Here is a 15,808-nt window from a genome sequence, read left to right as displayed (position 1 = left end):
TCTCCTCTTCTACCATCAACAGAGCAATTCCTTTTTTTATGTTCCTGAGAAGGTTCCATTCATGTGGCTAATAGCACTTTCTGCAAACCCTTACAAGTTCCCAATACCAACACTCAGTACTACAGTTGAAAATCAGGGCAGAACTTTGTGTAGTCCAACGTCACAGTTTACTTCATCATTAACAGGATAATCTCAGGTTAGTAATATAAACTCTCTATGTTTTGGTTATCTTTTCATTAATGTTGATTTTCTTTCCATTGTTTGAGGCAACTTAAATACATCTAGACTCATAGCAAGTATTCAATATCTATGTCTGCTATTAGTGCTTTTCCTCCCCCATCAAATATTCTTAGGAAATGACCTGATTACTTCAAGTTTATATAGGTCATCCAGCTTGAATATTCTTAAATTCTTATTATTTTCCTGCTAAATTTGCCTTTACAATTTTTTCATTCTTTCTTTTCTGTTATTCTTTCTTTTTATTCATTTTAATTCCCATAAATATGCATTTTACTTTTCAAAAACTTCAGACACAGCTGCTTTGAGAGACAGTTTGGCAGTTTCTTACAAAACTAATCATAGTCTTATCATACAATCCAGAAAACATGCTCCTAGTTATTTACATAAGTGGAAAACTCCTATCTGCACAAAAACATGCACATGAATGTTTGCTGCAGCTTTAGTCATAGTTGTCAAAAAGTTGAAAGTAACTGAAACAACCTTAAATGGGTGAATGGGAAAATGAAGTGTGACACATGCAGACAATGTAATACTTTTTGGCAATGAAAAGAAATGAGTTATCAAGCTCCTAAGAAACATGGAGGGAGCTTAAATGCATAGCACTTAGTAAAAATAAAACCTGCCTGAAAGGTCTCAATCTACATATGTTATGATTTTTAAGTACATGTTATTCTGGAGGAGACAAAACTCTTAAGACATTGGAAGGATAAATGACTGACAAGGTTAGGAAGAGGAAGGGAAAGGTAGGGAGTAGAGTGAGCACAAGGGACGCTAAGGGCAGGGAGATGCTACTGTATGACCCCATGAAGTTGGACACATGGCATTATTTAATACAACAAATACATCTGTAGAACCTAAACTGAACTCTAATGTCAACTATGGATTCCAGTCAGCAATAAGGTTTTGACATTGGTTCATCAATTAAAACAAGTTTACCACACTAACGAAAATATTCATTTTACTTTATCTTTGAATTTAGCATACATTATAGACACAGAGGTGTTTCATTGGGATAAGTCCACACACTGTACACAGTGTATTCGGATGGAGTTCACCCTTCCATTATATTTCTCCACTCCACCCACTCTCGTTTTTGAAGTAGTATTTGAGGGTTTTATTATGCTTTCCTATGGATTATGAAAGATAGACCTTCTTTATATACTTCATAGGTGTAACACCCCAATATTCTTTTCTTTTTAAAAAATTTTTTTTGATCCAGTCGTGGGGCCTGAACTCTGGGCCTGGGCACTGTCCCTCAGCTCTTCAGCTCAAGGCTAGCACTCTACCACTTGAGCCACAGCACCACTTCTGGCTTTTTTTCTTTTTGCCTATGTGGTGCTGAGGAATTGAACCCAGGTCCTCAGGCATGCAAGGCAAGCGCTCTACCACTGAGCCACCTTCCCAGCCCCCAATATTCTTTTCTTTTCTTTTCTCTTCCCACTCTGCTGATTCTGCCCCTAGACAGCCCACCTTTTACATGTATGTCTCCATTATTATCACCATTATTATCATTTTAGATCTAGACTTTATAAGTGATCAAAAATATTAAGTATATGACTTTTTGAAATTTTAGCTTACCTTGCTCAACTTCATGACCACCAGTTTCATCAAGTTTCCTGAAAAAAAATATGTACCTATATACTCTAAGAACTAAAATCCATTAGTAACTTTTTAAAACTAAGAAAGGTGAAATTACTTCTGGAGAAACAAGAAAGGCCAGCAGAACTGCAACACGGTAGACTCATAGATCCATGGTAGATCCATAGACCCGGGGTGTAGGGCACCGGGGCCAGCCAGGGGCCACCAATGCCCAGAGAGGACAATGCACTTGTTGGTTGGGGTTTCATAAAACTTTTCAAATGCACCCAAAGATAGAGCTAATAAATGCATTATACCCATTTGATACCATCTAGGGTTCTTGGAGCCTTTCTATCCTCTACCAAATAATTGAGGCAGGAAAAATGGTAGCAGAGGCAACGTTTATTTGACAGTGAGAGTGAAGCGCCAGGGGAAAACCTCCTCGCTACTGGCCAGGAGATACAAGCCCTCAGCTAGGACCCAGGACTGGGCTGGGGCAACCTGATGCTGTGTGAGGTATTTTTCCCCTGCTTCCTGTTGGGGAAGAGGAGAGGGGAGGAGAGGAAAAGGAGGAAGGGGAGGAGGAGGAGAAAGAGGAGGGGGCTGCAGACTTCTCTCCAATGTTGATGGGTCACACTTGTAATCCTACCTACTCCGGAGGCTGAGACCTGAAGATTGAAGTTAGAAGAATCGCAGATCTGAGGATTTTTATCTCTAATTTGGAGCTGTGGTGCAAGTGATGGAGCACTGCTGGCCCTACGCAGAAAAAGCTCAGGGACAGCATCAGTTCTGAGTTCAAGCCTAGGACCTGGACAAAAATAAAATAAAATACAGACTTCTGAGTGTGAAAACAAACAAACCAATAAGTAAGTAAGTAAAGTCACTTCTTAATAGAATTTCACTAAACAACTAGAATGTACTATGTGTAAAGCAGAGGGAAATCCTGGGGTTATTTTAGACTTCTGCTTGCTTCCATTATCCTACCTTGTGCCACCTCCTGACATCACATTTATTTCTGAGAATAAACTTAAGCTGATGTCCTTTAAAATGGTCTCTTCCATTTTACCTTCCCCTTATTTGCCTGGATTTTTATCTACTTTCATAAGTTCATCTACTTTTTATACAGGGCTTATTCAGGATAGGCTAATTTCCTATACATTTTTCTAGCTTCTTTGGGATTCCTAGTCGGGAAAACTGCTCCCATATACAAGCACATAAAAATAAGAACATGATTCCTCTGGTCAACTTATTTTCTTTTAATGATTCAGTTGCTCAGAACCAAAAACTTGGAGCTTTGCTTGATATTTTCTGAAGACTTAGCTCTTAAATTCTGTACAAGTATTAATATTTTATCATCATCTGTCTAGAGAAGATGCATTATCTAGATACATTGGCAGTTTTCTGCTTCCTCAAGAGTACTGTATCTCCAGTAGAACTAGAGACAAAACTATCTGGCTGGCTACCTAAGCCCTTAACAACTTGGCTGTATCCCCCCCCCTCCCCCTGCCCACTTGGCCATCAAGTTCTATCTATCCCTTCTCTCTGCAGCATTATGCAGATTCAAATCCTTATTTGTGGCTCTGTTGTCCGGACTTAGATTTGGAATTGCCTAGAACAGTTCTCAAGTCTGTAGAGCTAGCTACAGCTCTTATTTGTTTCAAACAATCTCAGCATTCCTGCCCTATCTTCCATACTTGCATGAGGAAATTTTACTTCATTGTTCAGAGAATGTATTTCCTCTAACTTTTCTTTTTAAATCCCACTGTACAAAGTCTTTCTTTACCCAATTCTGGTCTCCATTTTCCTGCCTGGTTATGTTTCCCAAGAAACTTTTTTGTTTCCATGTCTATTTTTCTTTCAATATTATGAGTTCCTTATGAGTAGGAGTCAATATAGCATAGTTCTTGGTATACAAAATGTACTTCTTACATATGCATTGAATACACCGTACTTAATCTGTATCTGTCTCAATTCATATTAAAAGATGACTTCAAGAAAGTAAATGAAAAATGTGTTTCCATGGCTAAAAGAAAAACCAGTATATACCATAGAGATTTCTTTATATAGAACAGATGAACATGTTCTAATTATAAGGGAATACTGCTTACTATCTGTTGGATAGTAAACAGCCTAGAGTCTGATACTTCATTTCATGCATCTTACCAATATCTTTGCTCAAAAACGTGTATGACTATTTTGACTATTTGCAGCATTGATTTTTTTTAACTCAGACTTCTTCATCCCACTCACTAAAGCCCTGCTTGTTTTACGGCTAGATAATGCAAGTAAAAATGAGACAACCATAAACTCAACAGGCATTTGGCTCTTAGAATCAGAGGAAAATGGCAGTTACACTGGGGTGAATAGGATCACGAAGGTGGCAGGATTCAGATGTTCCTTCTCAGTGTGCAACTAACCAATACTCTACTGGTTAGTGGTGGGGGTGGGGGGAGGTTGTGTGTCTCAGCTCTGGCAAAACAATCAAGGTGAACTTCTGCGGTTACCATTTGAGAATCAACTCTCTAGCCAGAGAACTTTCAGGCTTCCTCTCACTTGCCAAGCTGGTCTTCCGTACCCCTCTCAGGATCTGTGTGCTTTCTCCCTGCTAAACCCTCGAGGTGGACTCCTGACCTCTTTCTTTGCTAGAAGTGCGAATGATGCCAGAGTTCGCTGTGTGCTCTGCGGCTCTCCAAAGCTCCTCCTTCTCCTCCTCTTCCTCCTCCTCCTCCTCCTCCCCGGACGGTGACAGTCCTTGGGGCTTGCGGAGGTGAGGCCGAGGCAGGACAGGGGTGCACTCCTGGGGGTGCAGAGCCTGTGTGCCTTTGGGGGTGGGGGGTGAGCCGGACCCTGGGTGCCGGAGAGGCCACGCCGGCAGGGGCCCGGCGTGCGCGTGCCATGCGACGCGTGGACTCTTGGGGCCACCCCCCTGCTGCTGCTGGTCGGGCCCCCGGCTCGCCCCTGGGGCCGGGCCGCCCGGCGCGGGCCGCTGTCCACAGTGGGAGGTGCTGAAAGCAGGGAGCGGGCGCGGGGGCGCCGCGGCGGCCAGCGGCTCGGCGCGCCCCCCTCCCCGGCCCGCGGCTCCTCCAGCCCTGCCCGCCTCCCGCAGCCATGTTCCACGCGCGGGGACGGGTGGGGGAAGGGGCGAGAGACGGGGGAGCGGGGCGGAGAGAGGCGGCCCTGCCTCGGGGAAGGAGGGGATGAGAGTTGGGGGGAGCGGCGGGGGGAGGAGGAGGAGGAGGAGGAGGAAGCGGAGGTGGTGGCGGCGGCTAGCGAGGACCCGGCGCTGGGTCCTGCAGGAGGACTCCCGGGAGCCACCATCATGGTGAAGAGGAAGAGCTCCGAGGGCCAGGAGCCGGACAGCGGCCGCGGCATCCCCCTGCCCATCCAGACCTTCCTGTGGAGGCAAACCAGGTGAGGGGCGCCCGGGGCGCGCGCGCGGCGGGCTGGGCACCGTTTCCCGGGGCCGCCACCGCCGCCGCTGCCCAGGCCGAGCTGCAAGCACAGCCCTGTGCACCCGCTTCAAAACACGCATTAACATAACACGGCAAAAAATACGCCAGTGAAGTTTGACGCCACGCAGCTCGGCGGCTTGGGGAATGAATACATATACATTATGGGGGGGTTGGCAGGGCCGGGAGGCTGGGAGGAGGGGCAGGGAGCCAGGGAAGAGAAGGACCATGACTGGTTGAGCTCTGGAGTCCCATGCCCCCCTCCTGCTGTCATCCAGCCTGGGTGACCTGTTGTGGGGTTGTTTTTTGTTTTTGTTTTTTTGCAGCTCTCCCGTTTGGCGAATAGCTGCTGTGCCCACTTGTTAACCATTTTCACTCGGATCCGGCCGGCGTATTCTTTTCCTCTTCCACCAGGAAGACTCATATTTGATAACACCTTTGCTCTTCCCCTCTGGACAAGATTAATAGCTATTCCAATACATAGCAGAGAAGATGGTCTTCTTTTTATTTTGGAGAGTTAGCAGATAAGGAAAACAGATTGTAGCAATTGTGGCCCACAGCTGGATTCAGTCTCTCAGGTTTTAATAGGACTGCACACACACGAGGAACGCACCACTTCTCGCCATCGGCGATTTAGCATCTGGTTAGGTGAAAGTCCTCGGAAGAGGAGAGGATATGGGGGGAAAATGGCAGATTTGCACATCTTTTTCATCTATGTAATTGCACGTGTAAAAAGCGAACGTCGTCAGCTGTTCAACACTTGCCCATTAACAAGCTATAAGGAAATGTGAAATTGGAGTTTCACGGCACCGTGGCTCAGCCATTGAAAAATATATCATAGGATGCTGTCACAAAATTGTTGCTCATGTTTATAACAGAAATCTCTTTCGGCTTTTCAGTGCATTTTTGAGGCCTAAACTGGGGAAGCAATATGAAGCCTCTTGTGTGGTATGTGATTTTCACCATTTAATGATTATTTTTGTGTTCTGCCTAGTAATTTGAACCCGAAGAAAGACTAAATCATATTGATGCATGTAGTAATTCACTGGGGGAAATATTATCAAACACCTACTGTGTGTCAGGTACAATTCTACTGTTGGGATAGAGAAAAAACTAAAATAACAGCATTTACAGTGTGTGTGTTGGGGGGGGGGGAGAAGGTTGGACAGGCCTCAAACAAATATGTACAGAAAACACGCAATAAGCCAGATGGTGATAAGCATTATGGAGAAAAATTAAACAACAAAGGAGATTAGGAAGCCCTGTGGTCTGGTGTGTTTTATAAGCAGTGGGTAGATAAGGCTTAATTACTAATGTGATGCTTGAGCAATGACACTGGGAGGGAGGAAGGGAAGAAGGGAGGAAAGGGGACTGCTGGGCAAAGGGCCTTAGTGGGGAGAGACTGGGTAGGAGGAAAGAGGGTAGGAGATAAAGGAACCATGGGCCTTCAGGACTAGTGTAAAAAGTCAAATTCTTACAAAATGGAGACCATCAGTAGATATTCATAAATTGAGTACTTATGAGCTACTAGAACAACATATACAATATGTTGTATATACTTTTATGTGTCATCTATATTCTGCAAGTCTGGAAGTGAATAGTATAAAATAATTATGAAAATAGCATTAATATTTATACAGTTATGAAGTGTACTTGTCCCAAAGTTCTAAGACAATTTTGTTTTGCAAATTGACTAAGACATGAAATAATGAAGAAAATTGGAAATGGATTTTTTAGCAGCCTCCATTGAAATCCAGAACTCCCACAAATAGCTGTATAATGTAAATGATGAAGGATACTCAGTTGAATATTGACACCAATACTTACAAATTGCTACATGGATGACCTTCTCATAAAGAGCTTTGAAATGTGTAAGAGCCACAAATTATGATAGAATGCAACTGAGGAAATTACACACACACACACACACACACATGATACTCAAGTAGAAATTTGTTTTGTTAAGTCTCTCTCTTTCAGAATTGCCATAGGGAATTTTTGGGGGGTCAGTTTTAGAGCTTGAACTCAGGGCCTGGATGTTTTCTCTGAGCCTCTTTGTGCTCAAGGCTAGCGCTCTACTTGAGCCACAGCTTTTGAGTGGCTTTTGAGTGGTTAATTGGACTTAACAGTCTCACAGGGACTTTTTTTTGCCTGGGCTAGCTTTGAACCGTGATCCTCAGATCTCAGCCTCCTGAGTAGTCAGGATTACAGGTGTGAGACACTGGTGCCCAGTGGGGATATGTTTTAAACACAAATTTCTTAAAACAATCAATTCATGGACTATCTTGTACCTAACTAATTGGAATAGTTTTTTGATTCTTGAAATCTCTATACCTTCCTTAAGCCACATTGACAACTCTCCTAGTTAAAATAACCACGGCCTTTCTCTGTTCTTGGCAAACATACGTGTGACATTTCCGATGTTGCCACAAAATATCAAGCAGCAAAGTTACATGTAAGGATGGATAGGTGGGTAGATAGGGAGCAAGGTATACAGATAGCAATATAGAAAACAAGTTCCAAGTTCCAAGTTTAAAATATTCTCTGAAATTACATTAGTAATATAAAAAGACAACTACCTCGAACTCACTGAGATCATAAGATATGTAATTTATCCTCTTCCATGTACTATTAAACTGTATAAACTATAGTTTCTTAGTGTCTAACATACACATTACTTAATGAATTTGCAGATAGATACACAAGGACTCCAAAATTTTAAGTATTAGTATCGATATGTCCAACATATCTAATGGTCTTCTTTATATTCTTTTTTTTTAGATGTAGATTCCATCTCCAATTGTACTCTGTATTAAAACCTCAGAATACCTTTCATTTCTATTTTGGAGTAAAAATATGAAATAGTTCTTATTGGATATTCTCTGAAGCAAATCATGCTTTTTTTCACAAATACCCTAATAATGCCAATTGACCATTTGGGGAATCAAGCACTAATCATGTCCTTACAAGTTAAATCTTCAATTCTTTCATTCTAGTATTTATTAGCTTCTCTTCCTCCAATAAAGTAGTGATATTCTCCACACTCAAAAAAAGCCAAAAACAAAAACCAACCAACCAACAAACAACTGAGTAGATCAAACCTTTTTTTAAAATGTCAAGGTGATGTACAGAGGGGTTACAGTTACATAAGTAAATAAGTTCATTTCTTGTCAAACTTGTTACCCCTTCCTTCATTTTTCTCCTACTATCCCTCCCCACACTACCGGCTAGATCAAACTTTTTAACATGTTTCCTTCTCTGTAAGAATCCCTGGCATGGACAGATATAAAGAGAGAGCAAGGATAGTTTCTGCTCCTTCTTTCCCTCATCCCCTTTTCTCTCTGTATCCAACAGATACTTTTAAAGTGGTTTTTCACAGTTCTAGGCATGAAAATAAGGAATATTTTTCCAGATTATTACTGGGTACATGGAATAAATCAGGGAAATTAGGCTTTGCAAATGGCTGACATTCATGAGTTGTATCTAAGTAAACACCTGTTGAACAAGTTGACATAAATTCTGTCTTTCAAGACACTTTTGCATACTTCCCACATTTTTATTTCCATCTGCTGCTCTGATGGTTCTTTGGGATGATTCAGCAACATTTCATAAAATATCATACTCAAAAATCTCTTGAGGTTAAGTATGTTTTTCTGTTCTTTGTTAGTGGAAGCTTATTTTGACAAAACTAGAGTTCATTAATAGTTCAAGCCATATATTTTGGATCAAAAGCCTGTAAATGAGGCCAAGCATGGTAGCACATACCTGTATTCCCAGCTATCTCAGGAAACTGAGATAGCAGGATTGAGGTCCAGGCAAAAAAATGTATGAGACCCTATTTAGAAATCAACTGAAAATAAAAAAAGACTGGGGAACATAACAAGTGGTAGAACACCTGCTTACCAAGTATGACGTCCTGAGTTCAATCTGCAGCGCTGCCAAAAACCAAACCCAGCCAAATCAAAACAACAGCTTGCAAATGGTCCGATATATTCACTGCAGGTTGAACATATGCATGTGAACATATGCATGGAACACAGCAATTGTGCATCCTAAAAACTTCGGTCCAATGATTTACATCTTTTGTAGATATAGAGTCCTTTGATGTTCATTTCTTAGCAATCAGAATCTTCCTCTGTCTTTTTCAAACGTGCAGTCCTTTGAACGAGTTCTGGTAGAAAACAAGCTGCATGGCCTCTCCCCGGCCCTCTCGGAGGCCATCCAGAGCATTTCCAGATGGGAGCTGGTGCAAGCTGCCCTGCCTCATGTCCTCCACTGCACTGCAACCCTACTTTCAAACAGGAACAAGCTAGGTGGGTGCTTCTGTACTGCATTGTAGTTGCATATCTTTGTCCTTTAGAGCCAACTCTCCTGAGAACAATGAACAATGGGTACTGAGTAGTAACTAGTACTGTTCCAGGTAAAGTGTATGTAGGTTCTCATGTAATTCTCACACATATTCCCTCACATCAGTGCCAGAATCTTTTCTATTTATCATTGAAGGAATTGGTTTTCTTTATTTTCTTTTTCTGCCAGTCCTGTTGCTTGAACTCAGGGCCTAAGCGCTATTACTGACCATTTTTACTCAAGGTTAGTGCTCTACCTCTTGAGCCACAGCTCCACTTCCAGCTTTTTGGTGGTTGACTGGAAATACGAATGGAACTTTCCTGCCAGAACTAGCTTTGAATCTTGATCTCAAATCTTAGTCTCTTAAGTAGCTAGGATTACAGGCATGAGTCACCCACAGACATCCAGATGTTTTTAATTCTTTGACTTTGCAAGTAGTATGTGAATACATCTTTTTCTGAAACAGTAAAATATTACAGGTTAGCTAAAGACACTCACCTGCGTAAGGTGACTTCCAATGGAGGAGCTCTCTGTCTTTCCAGTTTCTAGGGAAATGACTTTCAGGAATTTTGCATCACCTTTACAACATTTCCCCAGCTTTGTCATAGTAATAGCTCTGTGTGTGTGTGTGTGTGTGTGTGTGTGTGTGTGTGTGTGTGTGTGTGTAATTTTGTGAATTGTCATTTTTACTTGGACATATGTCATAGCTATTGCTATTTATCCCAAGTTAAAAAACATACTTCTCATCTCATTCATTCCCCCTTATTTGTGACTCTGCTCAAATGTTAGCTTTGCAGAGGTATTTTTCCAGGTCATGTTATCTAAAATAGAAGTTGCTATCTTCAGAGTTTATATTTTAACCCTGATGCTACCTGTCTGGGAATATACTGGGAATCAAACTGATGAAATGGGATTCTCCACGACAGTGTGCTAGTCTGACAAGATTGTAGCCAGTAAGAAAACCACAATAAGCAAGGAGATCTGGCAGCCATGCTTGTTAGCGATGCAGAGGGATGCTTGTGTCCCCTAGGAAATTGAACCACACAGCACAGCAAAGATGTTCTTCTCTGCCACCTCTGTTGGTCTGGTCACATGGCTGACCTTTCCCTGGCTCTGCGATTTTCTCATGCAGGCCACCAGGATAAACTGGGTGTGGCTGAGACTAAACTTCTTCACACCTTGCATTGGATGCTCCTGGAGGCCCCCCAGGACTGCAACAGTGAGCGGTTTGGTGGCACAGACCGAGGCTCCAGCTGGGGTGGCAGCAGCAGCGCTTTCATCCACCAAGTTGAAAACCAGGGATCTCCGGGGCAGCCTTGCCAAAGCAGCACCAATGATGAAGAGGAGAACAACCGAAGGAAGATCTTCCAGAACTCTATGGCTACTGTGGAGCTGTTTGTGTTTCTGTTTGCTCCTCTGGTACATCGGATCAAGGTAAGCAGGAAGCTAGCATCCAGGTTGGGGTGGGATGGGGATGAGGCGGGGGTGGGATTCAAGTGGTATTTCTAGTTGGTATTTCATATCTTTGTATGATCTCAAGCCAAGGCATGGAAAGTCTCACTTTTTGTATTGCACAGCTGAATAGTATTTCAAAGGTATCCTTTACTTACTCAGTGGTTTCTCATTAGCCTCAGGACAAAACCCAACAAATGGAATCTGGTGTATGAGGTCAAGAATGATCTAGGGCCTAATTCTTTTCTTGATTTATCAACTGCTATTTCCTACTGACCACCTCCTTGAAAGTCTTTAGAAAATGCTCTTGCTGTTTGCACCATCCTCCTTCCCCTCCTCTTTTCCTCCAACATCTATCCATGTCATCATTTCCATGAAGCTTTCATTCCAGCCTCCTCCACGTAGCAACTACCTCCTCTGGTTTTATAGCATTTTTATAACTACCTCTATTATAATAATATGGTCTAGAGCAGAAAGTTTCGAAATTTTATGTCTTATGGACTTCCTGACGGCTATAGCTGAAGGATTGTACTTTAAAATATTTTAAACTAGAAAACATGGGACTACAAGAAACCAATATTCTTAAAATGCAATTATATCCATCCACATTTGGATCTAGGAAAGAGAATTAAACTTGAAATCAGTTAGCTAACACTTCCAAGATGTGTAACCTTGGTGATATTACCTAAACTTTTAGATCCTTAAGTGCATCATGTTGTGGATGTATCTAATTATATGAAGACACATAATACCATGTTCCTTCTAACTGCTAAGACAAGAGTTAAAATTGTTAATATGTTCAAGTGTTCTTTAGTAGAATAATATTACCCTAATGAATAAATATTCAAGCTAGCATATATGTGTGGGGGTTGGGGATGCATGTGTATAGTTTTGTAGCCATTAACAATCACAATGAGTGGGGGAAGGGACTAATGAGGCATTGTACTTTATTTTAGTGTCCTAAAAATTTCTCTTTGTTGACTTTGTCCCATTTCTGATAGGAATGGATTTGAAACAATCTGTGAATTCTCTATCCTGGCAGCATTTTTACACATTTTTAATGTAGTTAAATCAAATTGTTGCAAAATCTTTAAATTTCCATTTTAGAAGTCTTTTCTAAAGGATATACTTAAGTAGAAAATGTTTGCTTAACTGAGACTGTACACTAGGTCATTAGGGGACCTGTAAGACCTTTGTTCGTTCTTAGTGTGTATTAATTGTGCAATCAGTTTACTTATGTCTTCTTCATATGTAGACAATGTATTTTGATATCAATCATTCCTCCAACATTCTCATTCCCTCTCTCCTCTCCTTTTTTCCTCCACATCATTCCACAATTATAATCATGTTCACATATATGTATATATGTATATATTTATATATTTAATATATGTATAATCTTTTGGGACTAGCTTCTGCATACGAGAAAGAAACATACAACCTTTGTCCTTCTGAACTTCACTCCTTTGCTTAACATCATTATCTCCAGTTCTGTCTGCTATATTCATTCTTAGTATGTCTGCTTATGTTCATCTCATTTGCTTCTTCCTTGTTCATGAACCTTTTACTATTTGGAGTCTCTCATTTTCAAACTCCATAAGCTCATTTTTAGTTTTAGTTTTTATACTAGTATTTCCTTCTCCTTGAAACATTTACTTCTATTCTCTATCCTATATTTTTACATGGCCACATCTATCTTATCAGTCTACTCACCCTAATGAATAAATATTCAAGCTAGCATGTATGTGTGGGGGAGGGGTATGTGTGTGCATAGTTTTGTAGGCATTAACAATCACAATGAGTCTTCTATGATTACTTTTGTGCTACAAGTCCCTTCTTCTGCTTGTTTTCCACTTTTGATAATTCCATTGGAATTATAGATGTTTGTGTACATGTTGATTGCCCATTTCTTGACTGCCTAGATTCCAATTGTATCTCTAATGTTTAACTACTGTATGGCATATATCAGGCCCTCAGTATTTTGTGACTAATTTGATATAGAACCTAAGTTATTATCAAGAATGGATCCAAGTTTTGAAAACAACAATTATATGTGAGTCCATTGTCCTTAAAATGGACAGGAAAAGATAAAAGGCTTCCTAAAAACAATCAATAAGGATGTCTACAATTATCTGAGTTGGTTTTGATGTTGGTGTTTTATTGCAGTTAAGATGATATACTGTTAAAAGAAGCAGCCAGATCTTTCAAGAGAAACTACAACTGTTTAGAAAGCTCACTGAAGATGCCTAAGTTTTGCATGTGGCCTAGTAATAGAGTTCTTATGAATCTAGAAGAATCTACACTAAACACTACACAATGATAGATGCATGATAAATTATTAGCTGTATTACTAGCATAGGTTTTTTATTATTTTTCCATTGGTATGAGTTAAATATTGCTCCAAACACTATACAGAATATAAATGAGTCAATAAATTCCCCTCAAGGCTTTTCCATTTGAGAGAGGTATATACATTTTCCCCAGTGTTGTTGGGGAATGTATAATTGCAGATCACAATTGCTCTGCCTTGGCACTCTTGGCATTTTGTACCATATAATTATTGTGGGACATTGTCCCATGCATTGTAGACTATTTGGTACTCTATCCTCTAGCCACTAGATACTAATAACATCTCCTCCCTGAGTTGAAACCACCACACATGTTTCTATAGGTCATCAAATGTTTCCAGAAGAGTGAGTGGAAGGAAGTCATCCTTGATTGAGAACTAGTACACATAGATGGCCTGCTGGTTATTAGACTATTTAGGAGCCTATCCTCTTATTCTATCTTTCCTACATCCATGTGAAGTACCTCTCACCAACACTATTAATGCCCTTTGCCCTTCAAACTCTAACCCCAGATCAAGACCAACATCTGCCTTTCTGTCCCAATCCCAGAGATCTGTGTGCTGCTAGGAAAACACTCTAGATTGCAGATTCTATGAAATATAGTCTCCAATTCCAGGTGCTGCCCACTTGCCCATCCTTTTCTTGATCTTACTATATGAGGTCCCCACCGGGTCCTCACACAGACTGTATTGCAGACTGTTGAGCATCATGCTCAAAACTAAGAAGCCAAAGTTCAATAGACATGAGGACAGGCCTCCAAAGTACTCGCCTTCCATTTACTCCATTTCAAGCACTTGTTTCTGTTTGCCTCTGCTGTATGGAGGTGGGTATCTTTCTTTTCACCTTACCAAAGAAGAAGCCAATGTTCAGAGCTTATTAATAACTGAAGTGAGATTCTAGCACAAACTTTCTACAAAGTTTCTACACAGTTTTGACTTTCTACCAAATTTTTTTTGCGGGGGGAGGAGGGGGAGGGTCGGGTCGGTCATGGGGAACTCTGGGCTACACTCCAGAGAGACTATTTGATACTGACAATGGATCTTATGGGATACACAGGGAGACCATTAACCCAAGCAGAAAGTAAGGTGTCCAAGTGAGATGAGACAAATTTTGGGTTAACATAGCAAATAAGAATAAAAAAGAGATGATAAATTGAAGAACATTTTAGGAGACAAAATTGATAGGACACTAATTAATAAAATATACAGGTAAAGATGAAAGAGTAAGTACATTTGAGTTTGGACAAAAGATCTGGAATATAGACGATAGGAGAAAGGCTGACTCCAGGGAAAGTGTAAGGTGACTATGGATCATCTATGATGAGTTTCAAGGAGAAGGCATGATGGTTGTTTTATATAGAGCCAAGGATTTATGAAATGAGGACTGTAAAGCGGAGATTAATGACTCAGAGCTTATTCATGGTTTTAATGGAAAAACTCTGGACAGAAATTTTGGTAGAGCCGGGCGCCGGTGGCTCACACCTGTAATCCTAGCTACTCAGGAGGCTGAGATCTAAGGATCATGGTTCAAAGCCAGCCTGGGCAGGAAAGTCTGTGGGACTCTTATCTCCAATAAACCACTAGAAAACCAGAAGTGGTGCTGTGGCTCAAGTGGTAGAGCATTCACCTTGAGCTGAAGAGCTGAGGGACACCACCTAGGCCCAGCAAGCTCCATGACCAGCAAAATGAATAAATAAATAAATAAATAAATAAACAATTCATTTCTCATCATACCGAAGACAAAACTCTAAGCCCTTGGTTTAATATAGTGAGTTGTCTATAGTGTGCCTTTCTTTTCTTTCTTCTGTCTTTGCACTCCAGATGTTTGGGTTCTCGCCAAGAAAACAAGAAGCTTTTCCTTATATAGGTGTCAGGAACAGCCTCTTACTCGATCTGTCAAGCTAGAACATTCTTATCCATCCTTTTAAACTTCATTCAAGACCCACTCTCTTCTATTTCCATGATATCTTAGAGCTTTATTGTTATACCTTGTTTATTGCTATCTTTTTATCTATATCTCACTACATTCCAAATGGTTTGAAAGTAACATTGTACCAATATAGTATCTGTGTAGTAGGTGCTTAATTAATACTTGCTGAATTCATTCACTAATTAACAAATAATTCAAAGTGACTCATCTATTGTAAGACAGTATATTATTAGATACATATTTTCCTACATGTTTCGTTTAAAACTAGCTTAAGGGGGCTGGGAAGTTGGCTCAGTGGTAGAATGCTTGCCTCGCATGCTTGAGGCCCTGGGTTCAATTCCTCACCAGAAAAAGCCAGAAGTGGTGCTGTGGCTCAAGTGGTAGAGTGCTAGCCTTGAGCTGAAGAGCTGAGGGACAGTACCCAGGCCCAGAGTTCAAGCCCCATGACCAACAAAAACAAACAAA

At 41.0% G+C, this 15,808-nt stretch overlaps 1 protein-coding gene across 1 annotated transcript in view; it reads left to right on the top strand.

Moving 5' to 3' along the window:
- The first annotated feature begins 5,109 nt into the window (after nt 1–5,109).
- Nucleotides 5,110–15,808, top strand: part of Unc80 (unc-80 homolog, NALCN channel complex subunit) — a 182,511-nt gene continuing 171,812 nt past the window's right edge. The window contains 4 exon segments of the mRNA XM_042679276.1: nt 5,110–5,229; nt 6,167–6,215; nt 9,424–9,580; nt 10,747–11,048. Of these exon segments, the coding sequence (XP_042535210.1) occupies nt 5,138–5,229; nt 6,167–6,215; nt 9,424–9,580; nt 10,747–11,048 (600 nt within the window). The 5' untranslated portion in view covers nt 5,110–5,137.

This window comes from Dipodomys spectabilis, unplaced genomic scaffold, assembly GCF_019054845.1.
Source record: "Dipodomys spectabilis isolate Male_0828 unplaced genomic scaffold, ASM1905484v1 ptg000051l, whole genome shotgun sequence".
NCBI classification, from domain to species: Eukaryota; Metazoa; Chordata; class Mammalia; order Rodentia; family Heteromyidae; genus Dipodomys; species Dipodomys spectabilis.
This window is presented reverse-complemented; position numbering and strand designations above follow the sequence as displayed.